General features: G+C 46.8%; 1 protein-coding gene across 3 annotated transcripts in view; it reads left to right on the top strand.

The window, feature by feature from the left end:
* Nucleotides 1-24748, top strand: part of PIAS2 (protein inhibitor of activated STAT 2) — a 44506-nt gene extending 19758 nt beyond the window's left edge. The window contains exons 4-14 of one of the 3 annotated variants that reach the window (XM_044276300.1): nucleotides 3112-3162; nucleotides 3896-3986; nucleotides 5528-5662; nucleotides 5779-5884; nucleotides 7127-7200; nucleotides 7772-7932; nucleotides 8287-8420; nucleotides 20452-20626; nucleotides 20846-20985; nucleotides 21853-21890; nucleotides 24373-24748. In XM_044276300.1, coding sequence (XP_044132235.1) covers nucleotides 3112-3162; nucleotides 3896-3986; nucleotides 5528-5662; nucleotides 5779-5884; nucleotides 7127-7200; nucleotides 7772-7932; nucleotides 8287-8420; nucleotides 20452-20626; nucleotides 20846-20985; nucleotides 21853-21890; nucleotides 24373-24438 — 1171 coding nt within the window. In that variant the 3' untranslated portion in view covers nucleotides 24439-24748. Of the gene's footprint in view, nucleotides 1-3111; nucleotides 3163-3895; nucleotides 3987-5527; nucleotides 5663-5778; nucleotides 5885-7126; nucleotides 7201-7771; nucleotides 7933-8286; nucleotides 8421-20451; nucleotides 20627-20845; nucleotides 20986-21852; nucleotides 21891-24343 lie in introns of all 3 variants that reach the window. The other 2 variants (XM_044276299.1, XM_044276298.1) reach the window with 2 other exon arrangements.
* Nucleotides 24749-26287: the final 1539 nt, after the last annotated feature.

The following is a 26287-nucleotide window of genomic DNA, read 5'->3' as shown; positions in this document are numbered from 1 at the left end:
CGGAACAGAGCATCAGGCATTCTTCCACCATACAGAATCTCTCTGGGTGATCAAAGACAAATGTTCATTGAGGAACCTCTCCTCTCCAGGGTTGGTATCCCCTTTAGTGGATTTTCAGATGGCACTCCCCTGGCTGCACAGGATTTTATCCACACAGGTAAGTCAGCTTGCCGCCTCTCCAGTACGTGGTGCTTTACCTGTCACTGTGTTTAGCACGCCAGCACACCTATGTGGTGTCCCAGGTACGTACGCCTTCCCCTTCACAGGGGGGGTACTCGTACCACTGCCAAATGCTGTATCCGGCAGACTTTCCTTGTTCCAAGGTATCTCCTTTTCAGCTGGAGTAATTTCTCTATTCCAGGGGCTATATTCAACATGCTCTCCTAGTCGGAGAGTGTTCCAGGCCATCGGATTACTTCTCTAGACGCTGTAGCTAATACACCATCCTGGGGCTAGCGTGCTCCACGCAACATATTACTGGGGGAGCCCTGGTTTACCATATTACTTCTTTATTAGGTGAAGTACCTGTATCATCTCCAGAGGCTGTAGCCATTACACCGGTTTGGTTCTAGTGTGCACCACAGGCGAAGTATACGTGCCATGTTCAGTCGTTGTAGTCATGGCACCTGTCTGACTCTAGTGTGCACCATGCAGCCACCTTGCTTCCTTCTTCAGTGGAGTACCTGTACCATCTCCAGATGCTGTAGCCGTTACATCTGTCTGGTTTTTAGTCTGCAATGTATTACTTCATGCAGTCATTCAACTTTTTTTATCAAGTGCAATACCTATGCCATTTCCAGATGCTGTAGCTATGTCTCCACACTCATTATCGTGTGCACCATGCGATCAGATTACTCCCATTCAGGCGGAGTATTTATAGTATCTCCAAGTGCTGTGCCCTATTGGTACAGTCTGTGGCCCATACATTACTGGGTGTATTTTCCTGGCTCTAATGTGTACTAGGCAATCATTGGGCCCCTCTTCATGCTGAGTGATGGTACCATCCCCATCCACTGTATTCATCACCCTTTTCTGGTTCTAGTATGCATCTGGCACCTCATTACTGTCGTGCTCGGCGGTGTACTTGTATCCGACAGGCCATCGTGGTTGGAGTATGTACCTGGCAACCATATGTTCTCCCCCCTTTTTGGGCGGAGTAGAGTTGCAATTCTTATATCCAGTATTTGGCTGGCCTCTTCAGATCTGACACCTGGTGCAGTACCTCTAAGTCTTCTCATTGCCCCTGTACTAGGCATGATTTTTACTTTATTGCTTGTCGCACACCAGACAACCACACTCCCCTCACGTGCGCAGGTTGTTGGCTGTCATGCTAGATTTTCAACCCTATGAAGTACTACTGTATTACACACAGTCGCCTTACCCCATTTCTGAGGGCCAGCACCAGATTATTCTGAGGATTCTATCTCCGTGCAGGTGCTTCTATGTTATATAATTAACCCCTTCCTGTCCCTCTGCCCACTTGATGTTGGGCATCCAAGTTTTATTTAGAAATAAATAAAAATGTGCATTCATACGGGCCCCCCTCAGCCTCTTAATCGCAAGACCACCCTGTCTGTGGGTACTAGGCTGGGCCTGTGTCCTATAGCGGGAAAAGAGGGACATCTCATTATTCCCAATCCACCCTCTGGTCGTGTGGTTGATAGTCTCCAGTGCACTCCAGTACAGGATCTTTGGATTCCCAATCCGTCCTCCAGGGACCGTTTGGTTGATAATTCTCCAGCACACTCCAGTATAGGATCTCTGGATTCCCAATCCGTCCTCTGGGGCCGTTTGGTTGATATTTATCCAGCGCACGCCAGTATAGGATCTCTGGATTCCCAATCCGTCCTCCGGGGCCGTTTGGTTGATAATTCTCCAGCGCACTCCAGTATAGGATCTCTGGATTCCCAATCCGTCCTCCGGGGCGGTTTGGTTTATAATTCGCCACCAGCGCCATCCGGTGCAGTACCTCTCAAAAATTCCCATTCCACCCTCTGGGGTCATCTGGTTGATAAAATTCCCCTATCCAATGTCATTAATATTGAAGTCTCAGAAAACTCCTTTTAACATCTAGAGCTACTTTCAGTATTCTGCTGGTTAATGTGGAAAAATGTTAGCAGCTCAACTCCACTGTCAGACCAGACTGAGACCTCTTGGCTGTGAATGTGTAACCTCGATCTAATGTACTACTGTCTGGAAACGGGAAACCAGCAGAATTCTGAATTTAATTTTGGTTATGAGTAGAGAAGGACACATACAACTGAAAAGCAGTGCAAGTAAATAAAGAGGACCTTACCAAGCTACCTAATATTTTATGTAGAATGTTGTACCATGTAGAAACCTTGTCGGAGCGCTTCCACCTGCGGCGTCAGGCCCTTTGGGTAAAGGTCCGGGGTTAATGCTACTCTGTGGCATGAAGCTCTTTAAGGCTACTTTCACACTAGCGTTCGATCGGATCCGTTCTGAACGGATCCGCTCATATTAATGCAGACGGTGGCTCCGTTCAGAACGGATCCGTCTGCATTATAACTTAGAAAAATTTTCTAAGTGTGAAAGTAGCCTGAGCGGATCCGTTCAGACTTTACATTGAAAGTCAATGGGGGACGGATCCGCTTGAAGATTGAGCCATATGGTGTCATCTTCAAGCGGATCCGTCCCCATTGACTTCCATTATAAGTCGGAACGGATCCGCTCGCCTCCGCACGGCCAGGCGGACACCCGAACGCTGCTTGCAGCGTTCAGGTGTCTGCTCACGGAGCGGAGGCTGAGCGCTGGCAGGCAGATGCATTCTCAGTGGATCCGCCTCCACTGAGAATGCATTAGGGCCAGACGGCTGCGTTCAGGGCCGCTTGTGAGCCCCTTTAAACGGAGCTCACGAGCGGACACCTGAACGCAGGTGTGAAAGTAGCCTAAGTTGACTTCATGGTTCGCTCTTTACAATGGATTCCTGCTCTGGCTCATAGATTGGAGTTCCAAAGGGAGACTCTCCATGACGTCCATATGTCTTTATGGGAAGGGGTTGTTCACAAGAGAAGAGAGAGCAGCTGCATATATACGTGGTGTGTACATATCTCTGTTCACCTGTAAAATCTGTGTCCATTCTGTCCACAGGGACTATATGCCAGGAGGACGGCGGGATTATTCAGTGCAAGTTCAATTGAGGTATGGCCTTCAGTTGCTTTCACCCAGTTGGTGGTTGGTCAGTGATTGTGAGGAGTGGAGGCTACACAGAGATAAGGTACAGTGTGATGGAAGGATATGCTCCTTTTCTGTGTTTTTTGACCAACTCCTGGTTTTGGATCAGAATCACTGCTGGAAATCACTGATCGAACACTGACTTTTTAAAAATCTGCCTTAGTAAGGCTACTTTCACACTTGCGTTCAGAGCGGATCCGTCTCAGACGGATCCGCTTATATAATGCAGACGGAGGCTCCGTTCAGTACGGATCCGTCTGCATTATATTGTTAAAATATTTCTAAGTGTGAAAATAGCCTCAGACGGATCCGTCCAGACTTTCAATGTAAAGTCAATGGGGGACGGATCCGTTTGAAGATTGAGCCATAGTGTGTCATCTTCAAACGGATCAGTCCCCATTGACATTGTAAGTCTGGATGGATCCGCACGCCTCCGCACGGCCAGGCGGACACCCGAATGCTGCAAGCAGCGTTCAAGTGTCCGCCTGCTGAGCGGAGGCTGAACGCTGCCAGACTGATGCATTCTGAGCGGATCCGCGTCCACTCAGAATGCATTAGGGCTGGACGGAAGCGTTCGGGTCCGCTTGTGAGCCCCTTCAAACGGAGCTCACAAGCGGACACCCGAACGCTAGTGTGAAATTAGCCTAAGAGTGCATTTTACTCTGAGTGTCTGTCTGATTTTTACGCTTTTGCTGTCCAGGTTGTGTTTAGCAGAGACAAGCTGTCCTCAGGAGGATAACTATCCCAGCAGCCTTTGCATTAAAGTCAACGGGAAGCTCTTTCCATTGCCTGTGAGTTATTACAATGAATTTTAGGAACTGCAAGTTGAGTGATGTTCTTTACATTTGCTTTCCAAAAAGTCAGCGAGAACAATCTATATATTTCATCAGTCAATGTGCGCAATAGGTTTATATTCATTGTGTAATAATAAATGTAGTTTTCTGTATCAGTTCCTCACAGGTCTCAAGAGCTCTGCTTGCTGTCCTTTTACAAAGAGCCTTCACTGTGTGATGAACACACAGATGCACGGTCGTTACGGTACAGCGATCAGAATTTCTAATGGTGCTGCCAATTCCAGGAGTAGATTTAAAAAGAGTAGAATTAGTATTTGCTTAAAGGAGTTGTCCGCGTTCAGAGCTCAGCCCGGACATGCCCATAATCTCACCCAGTCAGCCCCACTGATGTTAGCATCAGAGCATGAAAATGCAGGATCGCACAGGGCAAGGGCTCTTTTATTTACTATAACACACTGCCGGGCGGAGGCTTCCGCCCAGCAGTGTGGTCGGTGACGTCACCGACTCTGATGGGCCGGCTTTAGCACTGCCCTAGCTGTTTTCTGGGCTAGGGCAGCATTAAAGACCGCCCATCAGTGCCAGTGACATCACCAGGCTCAGGCAGCCCCATGGAGAGCCCGGTTTGTCACGGGAACTCCAGAAAAATGCCTTTGCCCTGCACGATTTAGCGCAGGGCAAAGGAGAGCATCGGAGCATGAACTTCTCCGATGCTCTAGTCAGGGGGGCTGCCGGGGTGAAAATGGGGATATGTCCGGGTTCAGCTCTGAACCCGGACAACCCCTCTAATGCTTTCTCTGCTTTTATGATTCACTCCTGATTTGGGCTTCAAAAACTATATATAAAAAAAAAAACAACCCTGCACATGTGGAAACACCAGATCAGATCTTTAGCCAGTGGAAGTAAGCAGGAAGGGTTTGTAGTTGAATGACTGCAAGCAGATATCTTGAACGCAGTGAGGAATGAATTCAGTAACTATATTGTAAAGATAACCCTTTATTTGATGAAACAGCCCCTTCAATGGTAGCGGAGCCGTCAGAAGTGATTGTTCTGTTGAGATTGGATTCGCCAGCAACACAATGTCTGTGAGAGGCTAAAATGCGTGACCCCTTTGTTAAACTACTTGGTGTGCAGTGGGTTAATATTGATCTTCAGAATAGGTCAGCAGTATTAGATCGGTAAGGATCCTACTACTGGCACCTCTGGTGATCAACTGTTTGAAGTGGTAGTGTCACTCATGCGAGTAAATGGGCCCAGCAGTTGTACCGCACCGCCACTACAAGGGATAGTACTCAAACAATGAAGAGCTCGCAGCGTTTGTACAAACGCCTTGGCCCCCATCAAGCGGTGATTGGTGGGACGACTGCGAATCAGACCCCCGCTGATCTGATATCCTCTCTTGAGGATAGGTCATCGATATTATGCCACTGCACAACCCCTTTGACTACTCATAGTGGACTTTTTTTCAGGGCCATCTGATTTTCTACTGTGACTAGCGCACTGTATGCGCTTGAAGCATTTTCGCCTTTGTTCTGTTCCAGGGCTGTGCCCCACCACCGAAAAATGGTGTTGAGCAGAAGCGACCAGGGCGCCCACTGAACATCACATCTCTTGTTCGCCTGTCATCCGCTGTCCCAAACCAAGTCTCTATCTCTTGGGCTTCAGAGATTGGGAAGGTGGGTGAGTTCCTAGCATTACATACTGATTAGGAGGTCATGATGTGTATAAACAGTGATTTCCATTTTAAACCCACATTTATATGCATTTTTTACTTTTATTTTTTTTTATTTAGAATTATTCCATGTCTGTGTACCTGGTGCGTCAGCTGACATCTGCAGTCTTATTACAGAAGCTAAAGATGAAAGGCATCAGAAATCCAGACCATTCTAGGGCTCTGAGTAAGTGTAAGAGCATCATATCTGGTCATGGATTTTCATTTATTTTCGGACCTCCTGATATTAAATGTACAACCTGCTCTCTTTTTCACACCTTTCTCATGTGGACGTTCCCCTGCCAGTAATACATGCTAAATGTGAGGTCTGTGTGTTCCCTGTCTTCCCCTTGCAAACCACCTTGTGTATGTGTATCTATAGCCATTGTGATCTTCCCTCCTTGGATTCTTTTCTCCTTCCACACTCTGATCTGCCATGTACAGTCTCTGCCCCCTCCCTGCTGCTATCTCTAACACAGAGAGAAGGTAGAGGGAGCCGTTGGAGACGGGAGCAGAGCACTGACAGATTTATGTAAGGTTTTACAGAAGCTAAGTGAAGGACTTACACTCTGCAGAAACAAAATGGTAGAAAATGTTTAATGAATATTATTTATGGTTCAATCTTTTTATTGGGCAGATTATATTTAGAAAGTTGCTTAATCTTTCATTTAAAATAAAATAAAAAAATTATCGGAGGTCTGACACCCTGCACTACTGCTGTTCAGTTGTCTTATATGTGCAGTACTGGTGCTGGAAACTGCAACCTCACTCCCATTAACTTTAGTGGGACCAGCAATGCAGTAACCATCTCAGTCCATTACACCAAGGATCGAGCTTTGTAGTTCTGGTGTCGACTTCAGTGGCTGGAACTACTCCGGAGCAGCCAAATGGCGGGGTGTCAGATCTGATATTGATGGCCTGTATGAGGACCGGTCATCAATGTCAAAATACTGGACAACCCCTTTAAGTACCAGTCCTGTGCTCTGGTGAAATCTCACGCCGTACAGCATTCGGCGCAGGCGCGGTGAGGAAGCTGGCAGCCTGCGAGCGTCTTTCCCTCACTGCGCCGAATACTGAACGGCGCAAGATTTCACCAGAGCACAGGGCTGGCAGACAGATGCGAGCGCTACCTGGTCCTTTCAATCAGGACTTGGAGGGAGGCGACAAAGGTGGGAGAACGGAGCCTCTAGGAGAAGGAACAACGCCCCCCCCTGCTCCTTGAGGCTAATTAGCATATCATAAAGGTTAGATTTCTGGCGTAACAGGGGCATAGATAAAAGTTGGAATAGGCTAGTTAGGTTTAGCTGACATTAGCTCATCGCTAATGTCAGCTAGTTTAATAGGGTTAAATATGGTGACAGGAACCCTTTAATTATGATGATTTTTGTTTTCTAACCTTATGATATTTGGGATTTTTTTTACTTCTCAGTAAAAGAGAAGCTGACGGCGGATCCAGACAGTGAGATTGCCACCACTAGCCTGCGTGTTTCATTGATGTGCCCTGTAAGTACCACTTTGCAGTAAAAATATCTATAATTTTCTTATTAATAAGCATTACAGGCAGATATTACATTATATACCCAGTGAACATACTGAAAGCAGGATGATGGCACAAAGTGTGGAAGAGACATAATGAAGGGCTCAGGGCTAGTAGATGTCTGTAAATCGATTCCATAAAAAGGTTGAATGTTTTTGTCTGGTGACATCATCTTTTGTGACATGTAATGAATTCCGCTTTACCCATGTGTAAAATAAGCCAGCTAGGCTGTTTCCATAATTCGGGAGTTATGGAAGCAGCTTAACTTGTTCTGCTACTCTGTTTTTTACATAGCTCCATTCACTGCAATAGGAATTACGGAGCACCGTCTCGCTCGGCAGTTTCCGTAAGCCTGGCCACCTGGGGCTGGCGCTTAGTCCCATCTCGCTGTGCAAACAGCAAGATGGGACAACCCCTTTCATGGATACAGTATATTGAGAGTGGTGTTTCTGAGCTAGAGATGTTGCTGTGCTGTAGACATCACCTTTATTTCTGCTTTATATTGATTAAGCATTTTGGAAATCTTGCGCTCTTTAGCTTGGGAAAATGAGACTAACGTTCCCTTGTCGGGCCGTCACCTGTAGTCATTTGCAATGCTTTGACGCTGCACTTTACCTGCAAATGAATGAAAAGAAGCCCACCTGGATCTGTCCTGTGTGTGACAAGAAGGCCAGCTACGAGAGTCTCATATTAGATGGGTACGTACATCAGGTGCCTATATCATAGACCAGAAGTGAAAGATTGTGTTGTAGTAGTTACAGTAGAAGCAGTACGTCTCACATTACAGACCACAATGCCTGAATATCTCTCCCTGTCGATTATACTGGGCAGGGAGTGCACCCTTCTTGTCCCCAGTTCATTTTTAGAGCTTTTTTTTTTTTTTTTCTAAAATTCCCCCCCCAAATTCTCTGTAATAAGGGGGACTGTCAAGAGTTCATACTGGTTGTGGTTTAGGCAGTGTGAAACTGGTTCCCTTTTAAAATGTAAGCATCTTCCAGAAAGACCTTTATGTCCCTGTCTGATCTCGATACTACTGTATATTCTTGACACAGACTCTTCATGGAGATTCTCAACCAGTGCTCAGATGTAGATGAGATTCAGTTCCAGGAGGACGGGTCCTGGTGCCCCATGAGACCAAAGAAAGAGCCAGTGACCGCACCAAGCTCTCAGTTCTCACACAATGAAGGTATGGTTAGAGCAATTTAGTACAAAGAGTTTTTGTTGTATTGTTGTGGAAAACATTCTTCCCTTGTCAAAGAAAAGAACAAACAAAAACTGTATGAAAAGAGTTAACAAACTGAACTACACCCAGTATAAAAACTCTGCCTACATCACTGCACACTGTGGGGGAAAAAGAAAACTAACTGCTAAAAAGTTTTTAGTGAGGGGAAAAAATGGTGCTGTCTCAGACTCTGGGTCCATTCACACGTCCGTTTGTGTTTTGCGGATCCGCAAAACACGGACACCTGCAATGTGCGATCCGCAATTTGCAGACCGCACATCACAGACACTATAATAGAAAATGCCTTTTCTGGTCCGCAATTGCGGACAAGAATAGGACATGTTCTATTTTTTTCAGGAACGGAATTGCGGATCCCGAAAATACAGATGCAGATCCCAGAAATGCGGATTCGGATCCCGGAAATGCGGATTCGCATCCACATACGTTCCAGCCCCATTGAAAGTGCATAGGTCCGCAAATTGCGGAACGAATGCGGACCCAAATTACGGACGTGTGAATGGACCCTTAAGGATAAGGAAATTTCAGGTAAGTAAATTTTACTCTTCCTCATCGTCCTTGGCAGCACCCATGGACTTAAAGGGGTTGTCCAAGTTATATTTATTGATGACCTATAGGTCATCATTATCTGATCGGCGGGGGTCTGACACCCAGCACCCCCGCCGATCATCTGTTTGAAGAGAGGGCGCGCACCGTGCCAGCGCTGCCTCCTCTTCATTGTTTACCTGCTCGCTGTCGCATCTGCAGTGGTGGGCAGGTGTAATTACACCCAAGCCGTCCCATTTATTTCAATGGGACGGCTAGTTCCTATACACTTCTTCATTTTACACGAGTCTGATTCATTCTTTTGACGACTAAGGCTAAATCCCATATTGGAGTTGGAGAACGAATATTAGGTTGTAGATGCCTTAATCCTCTAAAAAAATCTTCTGGCTAGTTGAGAATAAAAAAAGACCACTGCTGTAAAATGAACACTGAAGAGCATTGATCTTTAAACCTTTCTCATAACCTTATTGAAGTAAAAGCAAGATACGTATCCTGTTTTCTGCACCAGTCACTGAAAATTCCCCAAACTCTGAGATACTTTTAGTGGATGGTCTACAGGAGCATAGTTGAGTAGATATTACAGAATTGGGAAGACCAAGGCTAGCTTATCTTGACCTCTTAACCTTCAGGCTGAAGAAGGAGCGCAGGGTTGAGGTAGTGGAATTCTCTTCCAGACACCAATATTCTCCTTTCGAAAGTTATAAAAAGTCTGCAAACCATGCCCCACAGGCCACAATAGAATTATTTGAACCACGTCTGCTCGGACCAACCTAAACTTGTGAAGAACCTTCTGAATGACCGGTAGCGAGGGATATATGTACAGTAGACCACTATTCCAGCACTCGGAGAAGGCATCCAACGCCATTGGATGATCCGCTTTGAAGAAGGAATAGAAGTTCTTCAGCTTGGTGTTGTACTGGTTCGCCATGTACCAGGTGATTAGATGGAATATGTCCATGTTCACCTCTCATTCCCCTATAGTAAAGACTGTCTGTCTGTCTGCTCAGGAGGTTGGCTGAAGAGTTGTCTATACCCCTTATGTGGACTGCAGAAATGTCGGCAACGTACTTCTCAGCCCAATTCAGACTCTTGTTCCAGAAGCTTTCTCCTTGTACCTCCCTGTTTGTTGAGGTAGAAGACAGAGACCAAGTTGTCTGATTGGATCTGGATATGTGCTTTGTGGAAAAGCTCTTAAAAGTGAAGAAGATCCAGTCTGATGGCTCTTAGTTCCCTGATATTCGATGATAAATGTCCTTTCTCGCTCGTATCATTGGGGGACACAGAAGACCATGGGTATAGCTGTTGCCACTAGGAGGCGACACTAAGCAAAAAAGTGTTAGCTCCTCCTTTCAGCTATACCCCTCCTGCAGACACTGAGCTAATCAGTTTTAGTCTAGTGTCCATAGGAGGCAGACATGTTTTCCTGCTGGTCTGCCAAAGCTTTTTTCTTTTAGATTTTTCCTTTTTGATTTTTCAGGTCCGGCCTACAGGTGGGCTCTAACCACCTGTTTTTCCCACACTTGAGGGGGGGAGACCAGTGGGTCCTCAAGCCTGCTGCTCGTTCCCCACCTCTGGAAGACTAGGATTAACAGTGGATCTCCAATCCGCTGTTACCTGCCAGCAACAGTGTTACCTTGTCTCCTACTTCTAGAAGTCCCCCCTGTTACCGGTGTAGACGCCCTCCCCAAGGGGCAGCACACTGAGGAAGGTGACAATGCTGGAATCAGGATGGGCAGAAAACTTCTAGGTAAGTATATTGCCTACCTCCCCTGCTGCCCCTCCCTGTGCCTGAGCCCCCCCTTCTCCTCCTTTTACTTGGTTCTAGGGGTGAATCTTCCCTGCTGGGGTCCCCTTCTCCTGTGTTTTCTCGTGAACACGGGAAAATAGTTTTTTTCTTCAGAACCTTGGCCCTGTTCATTTAGCCCGTGATTCACCGGCCCTCTGTCCCATCTCCTGTCCCCAGCCCCCTCGCCTTCCTCCAGGCTCTGCGATGCATTTACAGCGGTCGCATGCCTCCGGGGCAGCTGCTGCAAGATCCCCTCGACACTACTGCTCCCTCCCTGCACTGCTCTCCCAGCCGAAGCGCTTCCGGTCAGCCCGCCTGTACGTGAGGCCCCGGGTCTGCGGCCTACTAGACCGCATTCTTCCAGAGTGTTTGGGGGGCGGGAACTGTGTTATCAGAGCGCAAAACTTTCGTGCCATTATCTTCGCTCCACCAGCGGCCCACTGAGCTCTGCCCCCAACCTACTGTTTAACCCCTTCCTTGCCTCAGAGCTCCTGTGGCTTGGGGAAAAGTGATTCGTTAAAACTCGGGAAAGGGTTAATAGGATTGGGGCTCAGTGTAATTTTAACAGCAATTAACCCTTGGAGCTCCGGTCCTATTTTGGGCCTAGTTCTCATCGCCCCATAGCACTACAGTGAGGCCAGTGGCGCAATGGATAGGCAGTGTGCTTGCACTACCGCTAGCCACATAGCATTGCCTGTAGCATTGCCCTCCCTTCATAAGCGGAGTAGTTAAACTACCAGTATACGGACATTTACCACTGGACCTTGTCCGTCCGGTAGCATTGCCTCCTTCCATATGCGGCATGGAAGTATTTGCACTACCACTGGATCCTTTTCAGACTGTCGCAATTACCCTCCTTACTTAGGCGGAGTAATGCACTTCCACCTGATACCATATGTTTTGTCACATAACCCCCTCCGCAGGCGGAGTAATTGCACTAATATTGGGTATCATCTGTCTTGTTGGTTTTCCCCCTTCTATAGGTGGTGCAGGGCACTACAACTGCTTACTGTAGTTCCTGTAGCATTACCCTCCTTCCATCGACGGAGTAGTTGCACAACCAGTGGATACTGTACATCATTTCGCCTACGTCTGGAAGGTTCCGCTCGATCACATTATCCATCTTTTTTTAGGTGGAGTGATTGTTTGCACATTGACTACTGCGACTACTCTCACTTCTCTCTTGTCTCATCCCGTTCCAGGGGTGGTCTATTTGCTGGACACGGTTCCTACAATTGCCTTATCTCCCGTCTTATGTGGTCCTTTGGCACTACCACTGGATATTGTGACTACTTTCACACTATCCCCTTCTTCAGGTAGTCATTGTACGAATTGGTGTCGGGCGCCTTCGTGGCGGCCTCTGTCTTCCCAGGGTGTTGACCCATGACATACCTTTCCTCGTGCCTTGAGTCCCTATGTGATGTATATACGCAGTATACGGCCCTCTGTGGTGTATATACGCAGTATACTTTCCTCTTCCATGTTAATTACTTTACACAGTTTAGTGTCCTCTGCAAAAATTTATATTTCTCGCCCATTTTCCTTGGGGGACACAGACCTTGGGTATAGCTCCGCTCCCTAGGAGGCGTGACACTAAGTAAAACTGTTAAGCCCCTCCTCCATCAGCTATACCCTCAGCCTGGAGATAGAGGCTACCAGTTTTAGCTTAGTGTCCAAGGAGGCAAGACACTCCCTGCTACTGCAGGGCTGTTTTCTCCTTGTTATTTTATTTTTCCTCTAATTTTGTTATTTTACTTTTTCCTAGGGATACCAGAGACACATGGACCTCTCTGCTCTCCCGGGGTTGAGCTGCGCCAGTGCCAACTTATCTGCACTGCTGCCTCCCCCACAGAAGCAATAGGAGGATCTGGGCAGCAATGGCTCCCTACATCCCGCCAGCTAGGGGGTCGCCCGCACGCCAAGCCCCTCTTCCAGCTTCCTGCCACTGCGGTGCCAGTGGGTGAAGGGGCGACCCTGCTGGAAGGAACTGAGGGTGAAGACGTCGGCCGGTGAGATGGCTATTCCAGCCCATACCCCGTCCCTATCTGCAGCATCTACCCCTCTGGGTAAGGGGGGCACCCGTGGTCGCTAGCCCTGAGAGCTGAGCGCTCAAGCAGACCCTCCCCGGCTCCCCTCAGGTATATCCTCAGCACCCCCACGCCGTTCCCCCCACGCTGCTTTCTTCAGGGCCCGGCATACTCTCTCCATTCTCGCCGCCGCCCGCTCCGTTCCGAGAGCGGGGGGGCGGGGCTTATGCCCGACATGGGCAGATCGGGCTCGGCGGAGCAAGGGACATGGTGGCAGAAAGGTCACCCACCTGGGCACATCGCCGCACTCTAGGGGCCTGTGGGCCCTTTATTTTCTGGCTTCTTCTTAGCCCTGAGAGCGTTTTCGGCAGCAGGGGGCGTGGCTTACGCGCGCGTCATTTTGGGGGCGGAGTTAAGTTCTCCTTCAGGAGACATTTCAAGCGCTGTAGGGGGCGGAGCTTGTTCCCCGCGCTTCTGCTGAGGTTTCCCGCGTTTCCTCACTCCTGACAGGAAGCTGGGACACGGTGGGAGACTCTAAACTCCTGTGTACATCGCTCGGCTTCTGTGGGCGCTATCTGCTGGCTCACTGCTGTTCGTTGCTCTCTGCTGCTGCTGATCTGGGCCATCTCTACTCCTGACGTTCTTCTGAGGCACTGGTAGGACAGTTAACCCTCTCCTAACCCTCCTGGTCATAGCTGCTATAACCCTTTGTGGTCTCTATATTAGAGTACAGCCACACTTCAGCATGTCAGATCCCACGGGTGCCCCCAAACCCTGGTACCATGCCTGTACCGCCTGTAAGGAACTTTTTCCGCGTGGGCAATCTGAGCCGCATTGCCTTGCATGTCAGGCCCCGGTGCAGGGCCCGCTTCCCGCTGCGCCCCCCGGTGCCTCTGAACCCCCTGACTGGGCTAGGTCTCTGTCTCAGGCGGTGGAAAGCCTTACACACGTAGTGGGCCGTCTCGTGGATAGACCGCCTCTCCCGCAGGCTGCCACAATCCCTGTCGCACCCGCTGGGACTACCGTTTCTGCCGCTCCCACTGGTTCCCTGCCTCTCAGCGAATCTTCCAGGGCCCGGCATACTCAAAAACGTTCAAGGATTGAGCGCACATCTTCTCCAGATGCTTCGCTCTCTCCGCCATGCGTGCGAGCTCAGTCAAGTCTATCCTCTCAAAGGGATACGCTTTGAGAGGATAGACTGGCGGATTCGGACGTGGACATGGACTCAGAGCTTCCGTCCAAATTGGCGTCCGCGGTGGGGCATCTTATCACTAGCATCCGTGATACCTTTCAGCTACACGATGACCCCCCCAGCTCTGAACAGGCCGGCGTGTCCTTTCTCCGCCCCAAACAGGCCTCCAAGGTTTTTCCCATACACGCTGATTTTTCTTCTGTGGTATCCAAGGCTTGGACTCGGCCTAACGTCCGCTTTATTACACCCAAAAAGCTGGACATTTGTTATCCCTTTCCAGCGGATTCTGTGACCACGTGGACATCCCTGCCTAAGGTTGATCCTCCCGTGGCTCGCCTGTCCAAAAGCACTACTATTCCTGTACAGGACGGATCTTCCCTCCAGTCTGTTGAGGACCGTTGTACGGAATCCCTCTCCAAGGCCATATTTACTGCCTCTGGTTCGGCCCTTAGACCGGTCTTTGCCTCCGCCTGGGTTGGTAAAGCGGTCTCTGAATGGGGTTTGCAACTGGAACAGGAGTTAGGGTCGGACGTCCCTGTTCAGGACCTCCGTTCCTTAGCCCAACTAATTGTTCAGGCCGGAAAATTCGTCTGTGAGGCCTCCCTTGATGCGGGTGCCCTCATTGCCCGTTCCTCTGCCCTGGCAGTTTCTGTCAGGAGGGAACTCTGGCTGAAGGTTTGGGCGGCGGACGCCGCTTCCAAACGCTCTTTGGCCGGCCTACCATTCACGGGTTCCCGCCTGTTCGGAACCCGTCTGGACGAACTTATATCAGAGGCCACGGGTGGGAAGAGTACTCACCTCCCCCAGTCCAGGCCAAAGGGCGCCCCCCGTGGTCACGCTGGTTCTTACCGTTTTTGGTCCTTTCGCAAGCCCACCGGGTCTAGACCTGCGGCCAGTTCCTCTTCCTCTGGCCCAGCCCAGGATAGACGCAAGAAGCCGTTTTTTCGGACGCAACCTACCTGGCGCAAGTCCCAGCCTGCACGGGCTCCCACAGGCCAGCAGCCCTCTGCCTGAAGGTGCGCCCCCACCCACCCGGGTGGGGGGCCGCCTTCTCCTATTCAGGAACGTATGGCGGCCCCACATCTCAGACGCATGGGCGCTCGAGATTGTATCTTGCGGATACAAAATCGAATTTGCGTCCATTCCGCCAGACCGTTTCTTCCGATCCCGTCCTCCGCGGGATCCCGTACGAGCGGCCGCCTTCTTCGCGGCCATTCACTCTCTGATGAACAAGGGTGTCGTCGCCCCCGTGCCTCCGACGGAAAGGTTCAGGGGGTTCTACTCGAACCTCTTTGTGGTTCCCAAGAAGGAAGGCTCAGTGCGACCGATCTTGGACCTAAAACGCCTGAACCGTTTTCTCCGACTGCAGAGATTCCGGATGGAGTCTCTCAGGTCCGCAGTGGCCTCCCTGGTAAGAGGGGATTTCATGGCCTCAATCGACATTCAGGATGCATACCTCCACGTTCCGGTTGCTCCATGTCATCACCGCTTCCTGCGCTTCGCGGTGGGGGACGATCACTTCCAATTCGTCGCCCTTCCCTTTGGTCTGGCGACGGCTCCTCGAGTGTTCACCAAGGTCCTGGCCCCTGTCTTGGCCCTTCTACTTTCAAGAAGTGTTTTTCTTCTCCCATACTTGGACGACATCCTGGTCAAGGCACCCTCCTTCTCTCAGGCATCCGTGTGGAACTCACTCTGGAGACCCTGACGCGGTTCGGTTGGATTGTCAACCACCCCAAGTCTTCCCTTACCCCCTCCAGACGGCTGATCTTCCTGGGGATGCTCCTGGATACAGAGTTGGCGGAGGTCCGCCTTCCGTCGGACAAGCGTCTGGCCCTTCGCGGGTCGGTTCGCAGTCTCCTCCGTCATCACCGCCCTTCCCTCAGATCCAGCATGCGGTTGTTGGGAAAGATGGTTGCCTGTTTCGAAGCGGTGCCGTTCACACAATTCCGATCCCGCACTTTTCAGAGGGCAATTCTGTCGGCCTGGGACAAATCACAGAGGAGTCTGGACAGGACCTTTCTTCTGCCTCCCCTGGCTCGGGCTTCCCTCGGCTGGTGGTTGCATATCCCTCTAAGGGGGAAGTCCTTCCTTCCACTGAATATATATGTATATATGGAGTTCAACATTATGCATAATAATAATATTATGTATATATATCTATCAGTTAATATCATGTGTCATGTTTTAATAATAATATTATTATGCATAATGTTGAACTCCATATATATAGACTGGTATCGTTACGATAAAAGGATAAACAATCATGGAATCCATATCCAGACTTTCTGTTTTTCCCGGTAATGATTAAACAACCCACAATGAGAGGAGGGACTTAGTCTTATAAAAACCCTCATTCAACATCTGAGACTTGACCACTGAGGAAGGAGTCACTGCCAACTCCGAAACACGTCTGGTATTAAGTCTCAAACAAAGAAAATTGACGCAGCTGATATATCTGCGCACCATTTTGGAATTCCTGGAAGCGCTTATTCACAGAGCCGATAATATCAAACACAAGCTTCAAAGCGTCCGGGACTAAAGATATCAACTAACGCCGAACTCCACATTGGGTCTGGATTTCCTTTGACCCTGGCGTCTTAATCAACGGTCCACAACAGACTCACCTGTTAATAGGAAGGAACCGGAACCCAGAATACCGCTGCTGACACACGTGGGACGCCACGCCAAGCACGGAGGATCGGTCCTTGCAGTACATCATAACAGTGAGTAGTGTGTTCACACACAGTACGGGCCAGCAGCAGTCTAATCATAATCGCTGTGAAGAAACAAACTATAAGACTGTTCATGTATTTACAATTATCGGCCACACAGGTGCGGTAAGAATCAATATAATATTGGCTACACAGTGCGGTTTAACAGCTGACTACGTTATACCTGCTGTGAAGACATTCTTTAGTCAGGACTGTCTGTTGAATCATTAACTACGGCCAGAAGCCTAGTTTCCAGTAGAGGCAGTGCGCATCTAATCTTGCGCATTTTAAACATTGTAATTCCCACATCAGTCGAACTGGTTACTATATAGTTCATCCATTGATACTTAGTTATTCATGTATTCTATGTATCACCTTTTATGCATATGTATCTTATGTGAAAATTGAGGATCCTCATTCTTTTAGTGTATTTTAGTGTTTATTATAGTGTGGCATTTAATAAATTAATAATTGTTACACATATATTGGCTGGTTGTCCATGTGATTTCCATGTGTAGGTGTGCCCCTCACATCCTGTTATTTATATTTATCATTTTGTAAATGTCATTTTATTTTTTTAGGACTTTAGAAGGCTTACAATTTTAGAAGCAATTCTTAAAATTTTTAAGAATATTTCCAAAACCCACTTTTTAAGGACCAGTTCAGGTCTGAAGTCACTTTGTGGGGCTTCCATAATGGAAACCACCCATAAATGACCCCATTGTAGAAACTACACCCCTCAAGTTACTCAAAACTGATTTTACTAACTTTGTTAACCCTTTAGGTGCTCCACAAGAATTAAAGGAAAATGGAGATAACAACATTTCTAAATTTCACTTTTTGGGCAGATTTTCCATTTTAATCCATTTTTTTTCTTTAACACTTCAAGGGTTAACAGCCAAACAAAACTCAATTATTATTACCTTGATTCTGCGGTTTACAGAAACACGCCACATGTGGTAGTAAACTGATGTAAGGGCACACGGCAGGGCGCAGAAGGAAAGGAACGCCATATGGTTTTTTGGAAGGCAGATTTTGCTGGACTGGTTTTTAGGCCCCTTGCAGACGAGCGTTCCTCCCGCAGCGAGTCCGCATCGCAGCACCTGGCCTGACCTCCCATTGTTGCTGGGAGTCGCATAGCATTATATTGATTTATGATGCTATGTAACCCTTAGGCACCTTTCACACGAGCGAGTTTTCCGCGCGGGTGCAATGCGTGACGTGAACGCATTGCACCCGCACTGAATCCGGACCCATTCATTTCTATGGGGCTGTTCATATGAGCGGTGATTTTCAGGCATCACTTGTGCGTTGCGTGAAAATCGCAGCAAGCTCTATTTTGTGCGTTTTTCACGCAACGCAGGCCCCATAGAAGTGAATGGGGCTGTGTGAAAATCGCAAGCAAGTGCGAATGCGGTGCGATTTTAACGCACGGTTGCTACGAGACTATCGGGATGGGGACCCGATCATTATTATTTCCCTTATAACATGGTTATAAGGGAAAATAATAGCATTCTGAATACAGAATGCTAAGTAAAATAGGGCTGGAGGGGTTAAAAAATAAATAAATGTAACTCTCCTTAATCCACTTGTTCACGCAGCCGGCATCTCTTCTGTCTTCATATGTGAGGAATAGGACCTTTTGATGACGTCACTATGCTCATCACATGATACTTTTTTTTGGCGCAACGCATCCGGACCTTATCTGGACACGCTCGTGTGAAAGAGGCCTTACAGTTCTGGAATGTATTGGATAACACTGGCAGAATGCTGCCAGTGTTATCCAATACATTCCAGAACTGTAAGGGTTACATAGCATCATAACTCAATATAATGCTATGTGACTCCCGGCAGCGATGGGAGGTCAGGCTGGGTGCTGCGATGTGGACTCGCTGCGGGAGGAACGCTCGTCTGCAAGGGGCCTTAGATGCCATGTTCCATTTTAAGCCCCCCTGATGCACCCTTACAGTAGAAACTCCCAAAAAGTGACCCCATTTTGGAAACTAGGGGATAAGATGCCAGTTTTCTTGGTACTATTTTGGAGTACATATGAGTTTTAATTGCTATATATTACGTTTTTTGTGAGGCAAGGTAACCTAAAAATGGCTGTTTTTGTGTCTCCATTTTCTGAATGCCTTATTTTTTTTAAAATTTTCTGCCAATCGTCTTGTGCGGGGGCTCGTTTTTTTGCAGGAAGAGTTGACGTTTTTATTGGTCCCATTTTTGGGTACATATAATTTTTTGGATCTTTCATTATTACACTTTATGGGGCAAGGTGACCAAAAAATTGGTAATTTTTATTTATTTATTTTTCCAGCATTCACCTGAGGGGTTAGGTCATGTGACATTTTTATAGAGCAGGTTGTTACGGATGTGGCGATACCTAATATGTATATTTTTTGTATTTTAAGTTTTACACAATAATAGCATTTAAAAAAATAAAAAAAATTATGTTTTAGTGTCTCCATAGTCTGAGAGCCATAGCTTTTTTCTTTTTTGACCTATTGTCTTAGGTAGGTCTTTTTTGTGGGATGAGGTGACTGTTTGGTATTATTTTAGGGGGCATACGCCTTTTTGATCGCTTGGTGTTGCATTTTTTTGTGATGTAAGGTGACAAAAATTGCTTTTTTTTTATTAATTTTTAATTTTTTACAATGTTCACCTGAGGGGGGGTTAGGTCATGTGATATTTTTATAGAGCTAGTTGTTACGGACGCGGCGATACCTAATATGTATACTTTTTTTAACACAATAATAGCATATTTGAAACAAAAAGAAATTATGTTTTAGTGTCATGTTCTGAGAGCTATATTTTTTTTATTTTTTGAGCGATTTTCTTATTTAGGGGCTCATTTTTTGCCGGATGAGGTGATGGTTTTATTGGTATTATTTGATATTCTGGGGGGGCATACGTCTTTTTGATCGCTGGGTGTTGCACTTTTTGTGATGTAAGGTGACAAAATGTGCTTTTTTTTTACTTTTATTTTATTTTTATTTTTTATCGTGTTTATCGGACGGGGTGGATCATGTGATATATTTATAGAGCCGGACGTTACGGACGCGGCGATACCTAATATGTGTTTTTTTTTCTTCTTTTTTTAATTATAAAATCAGGGGAAAATGGGATTTTTTTTTACTTGAAACTATGTTTTATTAAAAACACATTTTGTTTAATCATTTTTTTTAACTTTATTTCTGACTAACTTTTGGGGATCTGATCCCTTTGCAATGCATTACAATACATCTGACTAATACACTAACAGGTTGCCTAGGAGACCGAGCCTAAGGCTGGATCTCCTGGGCACGCGTAGAAGGCAGGTCCCGATGCCGTGCAAGGCATTGGGCAGCCTCTGCACTGCATTGGCCTGCCTTCTCATCCATCGGGTCCCCGCCACAGCAGCGCGGGGACCCAATGGGCTCCCTCACCCGCTGACCGCTGCATAGAAGGGGTTAATGTGCCGGCATCAGTGTTTTCACCGATGCCGGCGCATACAGCAGGGGTCCGGCTAACGGGAACAGCCGGTCCCCTGTAGCTGATCGGGCATACGGCGCTGGGCGGCAAGTCACGTCCTGCTGCGCCGTACTATTACGGCGCTGGGTGGGAAGGGGGTTAAACTCTGACAGGAGATCGTCACCCCATAACAGAAAACTTATCAATCACAGTTCACGCACTGTTATCATGTGACCCTCATCTGTTGTCTTCTCACGTCTCACAGGATCTGGAGTAATCAGCAAGATATACTCTGCTAAAGAGCCCACTGAGATAAGCCCAAAGAAGAAGGCAGAAGTCATTGACCTGACCATCGACAGCTCCTCTGAAGACGAGGATGAGCCAGCTCGTAAAAGGAAATGTCTGTATATGCCAGACTCACAGGGGTCCCCAATCAAAGGGTACGGAGATTATTGACTAATCATACATTCCCAACACTGAGTAGTGTCCGGAGTCCTCTACATTATTTTGTATATCCACTTTTTTTTTCAGTTCATTTCAGTGAGTATACTCTAGTCTGTTGATGAAGAAGCTTCGCAAATCACACCTAACGCTGCATCAGGGTTTTATGCATTTGGAATTGACTTATTTTTTCCTTCTTCTTTTTTTTATTTTTATAGTGTGTTATCTTACCAACCGTCAACAATCCGACTTGGGAAGATGGGAAGCATGGAGCCAGACTCCTTACATCAATCCTTGCTGGAATATCAAGACCACTTCCACCATCCAGCCATCACTGGTCTCGCTGCAGATTTACCAGGTAGATTTTATGTACTCTGCTACTAAAGAAAACCCTTGGACATACAGTAATAAAGGGGTTATCTAGGAATTGATATTGATGACCTATCCTCAGGATAGGTCATCAATACCGGATCAGCTGGCGGTCCTACTCCCGTGACCTCTACTGATCAGCTGTTAGAAGAGGCTGTGGTACTGTGTGAATGCTTAGGCCTCTTCCTAGGACAGTGATGTCACTGTACATCGGTCACATGGCCCATTTGCAACTCTGTCCGATTCAAGTCAAAGGGGCTGAGCTGCCATACCAAGCACAGCCACTATCCAGTGTACAGTACTGTGCTTGGTAAGCTTCCTGGAGACTGCAGTGCACACCAGAGCTATGTTGAGCAGTGCGGCTTCCTAAAACAGCTGGATATTGATGACCTATTCTGACGATAGGTGATCATTATCAATTCCCAGGAAACCCCCTTAAGACAGAGGGATATCATAGAGAACTGTTTTACCTATAGCCTGTGTGTGCAGGCTCAGTTGACAGAATACATGAAGGCAGTCTGCATTCTGCTGATGGGCTTGTAAGGCAGTGCAGAGAATCATTAATTTCTGTTACTACTCCGTGCTCTATCATAATCACTCCTGTTACTAAAGTCAATTATCCTGAAAACAAAATGGCAACTTAACTGACCATCATGTTGGAAATATAATTTAGCAATATGTATTCACTTTCACAATGTGTATTTCTAGTAATGTTGAAGATGACGTTACTACGGTGTAAATTTTCATATTCTGTTCATACCATATTTCCCATGTTGCTTCTCATGACTGTTGGAGTGTCCTGCATTAGTGAAACCCATATCCTACAGTTCCGTAAAGATGGTTTTTGTTTTCTTAGGTTTTGATTTCCTGTCTTTGGTACCAGTGGATTCTCAGGTAAATGAAGCACTTTGTTCCACAGCTGCCATCAGTATGGTTAAGCTACATTCACACGACACACTTTCCATTTTTCACGGTCATTTTTGTGGCCATTTTCTGGCCATGTGTCCATTTTAATGGCCATTTTGCATGCATTTTTAACCGCCATTAAAACACAGGTTTATTCAATTGGCTTTTCTTTTTTTTTTTCCAACCCCTGCATTGCCCCCTGTACCTCAAATCCCTCCCCCTATAGTACCACTAGTATTGTTAATACCCCATTAGTTTTCCCCCCAATATTATTAATGCCCCCATTAGTGGATTCCAGTACTCTCCCACTGGCCCCATTTTGCTTGTGTAAAAAAATATAAATAAACAATACCTCATCCACACGCAGGGATTCTCTCTCCCCACTGGATGCGGCAGAAAACCACACTGGGAACATCAGGTCCTGCTGCATCCCGTGAAGAGCGAATGTCCCTGCACAAGCAAGTCGATAAGATATTATTATTTTAATATTTTTAAAATGAGGTTTTATTGATTTTTTAACCCAGAAGACAAAGTGTACCTGTTTTTTAACGGCCATTAGATGGATGCACTCCTGTCTAAGCGGTCGTTAAAAACTGTCCCATCGACTTCAATGGGGTCCATCTGGCTGTGAAAACTGTCAAAAGTAGGACATGTCATATTTTTTGATGGCTGCTATTGGCTGGCCATTAAAAAACCATTATAATTCCATGAATGTGAATAGCCCCGCTGGCCATCTCACAGCCATTTCTCTCTGTTGTGTGAATGTAGCCTTAGTAATGTGGAGTCTGATTGACTCTGCATGGTGTGGCAGACCCCTTTAAAGTAGACATAGGCCTCCTGGGGGGCAACAGTGAAACTTCAGGAGAGGACATGTTAAATGGGTATTCAGGGAAGTGCTCGCCTAGGTGTAGAGACACCACATACCTTTTTATGCAGCGCGTTACAGTTTGGGGATTTTAAAGGCTATGGACACCTTTGTGCTGATAATTTTTTATTATTTATTTGCTCCCTAAATGCAAAGTTAAGAAACTTTCCAGATGGTCTTAAATACAAATTCCTGCTTCTACAGATTGTGTGGAAGTCCTTCATCTAGCTGCTGATGCTGCAGAATATGACATAAATCTGTCAGAGCTTTGCCTCTCTCTGCTCTTCCCCCTTTTCCCCTCAGTGTTAAGGAGGATTTACACGGGCAGATTATACGGGAACGACCACTCCTGTAATCACTCGTTCCTGACAATCTGCCGATCTAAATGTGCCACCGATCATCCGATGAACGAGTGAAACGCTCGTTTATCTGGTGATCCTGTCATTCGTGCAGGCACCACGGATCATCCTTTTTGGGCAGCAGATCATGTGGTCTAAACAGCAATCTGCTGCCCAGAAACAGTGATTCTGTATGGGGACCAGGGATCGTTATAGCCATTCCTTGTCCTCATACTGTGAAGGAGATCGCTGCATGTAAATACGGCAGTCTCCTTCACTGAAAGGAACGCTTCCTTTCCGACAATCAGCTGTAACATTGGGACGTGTACCCGCCTTGAGAGATAGCAGCCCTGGGAGTGGGGGGTCAGTACAAGGGAGGAGATCCCTTGTGAGCTGTAGACAGAGGAATCCTGCCAGGAATGAAGCTGTCTTGGTATGAGGACAACAGCATCTTGCATACACAGACCCAGCATGAGGAGCAGTTTGTAAACTGAGTATCAGGGGATCTGAAAAGCAATGAAGGAATAAAGATGGCAGAGTAAATTATCTTTCAACTAAAGCTAAGACAAGTTTAAATATTTTTTTCCATGTCAAAGGTGTCCATCACTCTTAAAGGGTTTTTCCAGTTTTTACCACTTTTTGAAATTTGAAGCGCATTCTTCTGTACCTGCTGAAAGAACCAGACTTTCCTGCCGCCTTCTGCTCTATTCTGCGGTATTCTGTTCCCTGTCCTGTAAACCATCGGATGGGGTCAAGTGCACTGCTGCAGCCAATGACTGGCCTCAGTGGTGATTTGCCCCCAAGCAGCATATAACTGCTGGGTCATGTGCTGCTTGGAGACATGTCACCGCTGAGGCCAGTCATTGGCTGCTGCAGAGCCCGTTACTTTTTCCTCTGGAAGTTTACATGACATGGACCAGAAAATCGCAGTACAGTGGAGAGCAGGTGAGTGTGTTTGTTTTTTTTTTTTTTTTTTTTTTTTTCCTTCCAACGGGTACAGCAGGCTGGGCTTTAGATGTAAAAAGGTGGCCAAAGCTGGAAAACCCTTCTGCACATGGACGTCCTGAGCGTCTTCTCCTGCAGTTCCATATAAGCTGTGTGAAAGGAGCCTAAGATGCTACTGTTTTCCTGCTGCTTCCCATTAACCATATTGCTCTACAGTCTGCTGTTTGAATTGCTTGAGTGTAATATTTTCACCATGACTCATTTTTGTGCTTATGAGTACCATTTATTTTAAGCAGTACTATCCCCCTATGTTTTTGGATAGTCTCAACTCGGCTCTCCAAGCCAAGCACACTCTTGGCAAGCTGAAAACCTCGAGCAGCCACCGTGAAAGCCGCGCCGACAGCGACCTTGGAGAGAGGAACGTCCCCGGGAAACCTTTGTGAGGACCCCGGCGTATCCAGCTCCAGAAACACGTCTAATTTTTATTGATTTGTTTACAGAAAGACTTTAAGACGCTCAAGGTCCTTGAAGAATTTTCATTTGGTGTTTGGAGCAAGCTTTGGACCTGAGCGATCATTCTGCTGCAGTTTTGTTTGTTGATCTGCGAGTTGCACATGTTCAGTTGATGTACATAGGAGGTACTAAGTGAAATCATTGTAAATACATATTTTTTTAAATAAACCATAAAATCCCTGAAATTTGTGGTGCCTGAATTCTTCAGATTTCAAGTTGATGTGGTCAATAAGCGCCACCAACAACCAGTGTAAACATGGAACCGAAACAATCATCTTCGTGTCCATCAGTTAGATAATGGATCAGAATTGTGTCCATCTTCATGAGCAAAGTTCACGCCGATCATTCCATCCTACAATTTGCAATGTGCCATCTGGGAAAGTGCTGAATATCTAGCCACTGGGAGATGGAAGAGATCATTGGCGGGCTCATCGTTGAGCGCTCCCAGCCTACAGATCACACGGACACTGAGCAATCACTGCTGACTAGGGATGAGCGAATCAACTTTGGACGAAACATCCAAAGTCAATTTGCAAAAACTTTGTTCCACTACTGTACCGAGCAGGAGGCTCCGTACAGTATTAGAGTGTATTGGCTCAGATGAGCCAAAGTTGCTTTGCAAAGTCTTGCGATACTTCTGGTAATAACTTTATAAATTAATTTGTACTGTAAAAAAATATTTCCCGAACTCTGGTTCGGTTCCAAGTGGTAGCTTGGAACCGAACCAGAGTTCGGGAAATGTTTTTTTACAGTATAAATAAATTTCAGAAGTTATTATGCAAAGTTTTGCGATGTTATTTAAGTAGTATGGGCTTGTCAATGGACGATTCACAAAGTGTAGGGCAGTTCTGTATTGTCTAGACACACCTGCCCACACTGTAACACCACCACCTAAAGCTGGTTTGGTGACGGTGGCTGATGCATAGCACTTTCCTTGACGTCTCCAACATCGTTGGCGGCCATAATTTCTACTCAGCATGAAGCGACCTCATCAGTGAAAAGCAGTGAGGCCCACTGATCCCTCGTCCAGCGTAGAAGCTCTCTGGCTTATGCAAGACTATGACGCCTGTGGTCAGGTACCCGTGCAGGTCGTCTAGCACTCGGACCAGGCTGATGTAAACGGTTTCGAATGGGCTGACGTGACACTTGGATGCTTCTCATCTCCCTTAAACGTGTCTGGAGTCGTGTGGCATTCATTATCCGGTTCTGCAGGGCATTGTTCACAATGAAGAGGTCATGATTGTGGGATGTCGCAAAGCAACGTCCAATTCTATGCCTTTCTATGATTCTTCCAGTCTCTCTGTATCTCTGTTACAACCCGCTGATAAGACTCTGTGACACTGTAAGCTCAGTGGCCACTTCCTCTGAGAACGGCGAGATACTGTTGATCAATTGTTAGGTGTCGTCTTGGTCTCATGATGTCAAAATGTGAACAGCATGATGAGGAGGACTGTTTAAATTCCAATTCTTATTGAACCAGGAAATTTTTGGGACTATTCATGGAGCAAACACCTGTTTGAATTTTGCCGTTAAGCTCCTTGTTAGAGAAATACAAGTTGTGCAAAAAGTACTGAAACATTGAACAGTTGGACATGTGCATTCAAAAGTTTAGAGAAGGTCACATTAAAGGTTGGCCACTCTCCAAGTATTTGCTACTACTGTGTGGGAGGCAGGGAAAAAGTTAATTTCCTAATATATGTCATTAAGCAGATCTGCCTGTTTTT

The sequence above is a fragment of the Bufo gargarizans genome, chromosome 1, assembly GCF_014858855.1.
Source record: "Bufo gargarizans isolate SCDJY-AF-19 chromosome 1, ASM1485885v1, whole genome shotgun sequence".
Taxonomy (NCBI): domain Eukaryota; kingdom Metazoa; phylum Chordata; class Amphibia; order Anura; family Bufonidae; genus Bufo; species Bufo gargarizans.
This window is presented reverse-complemented; position numbering and strand designations above follow the sequence as displayed.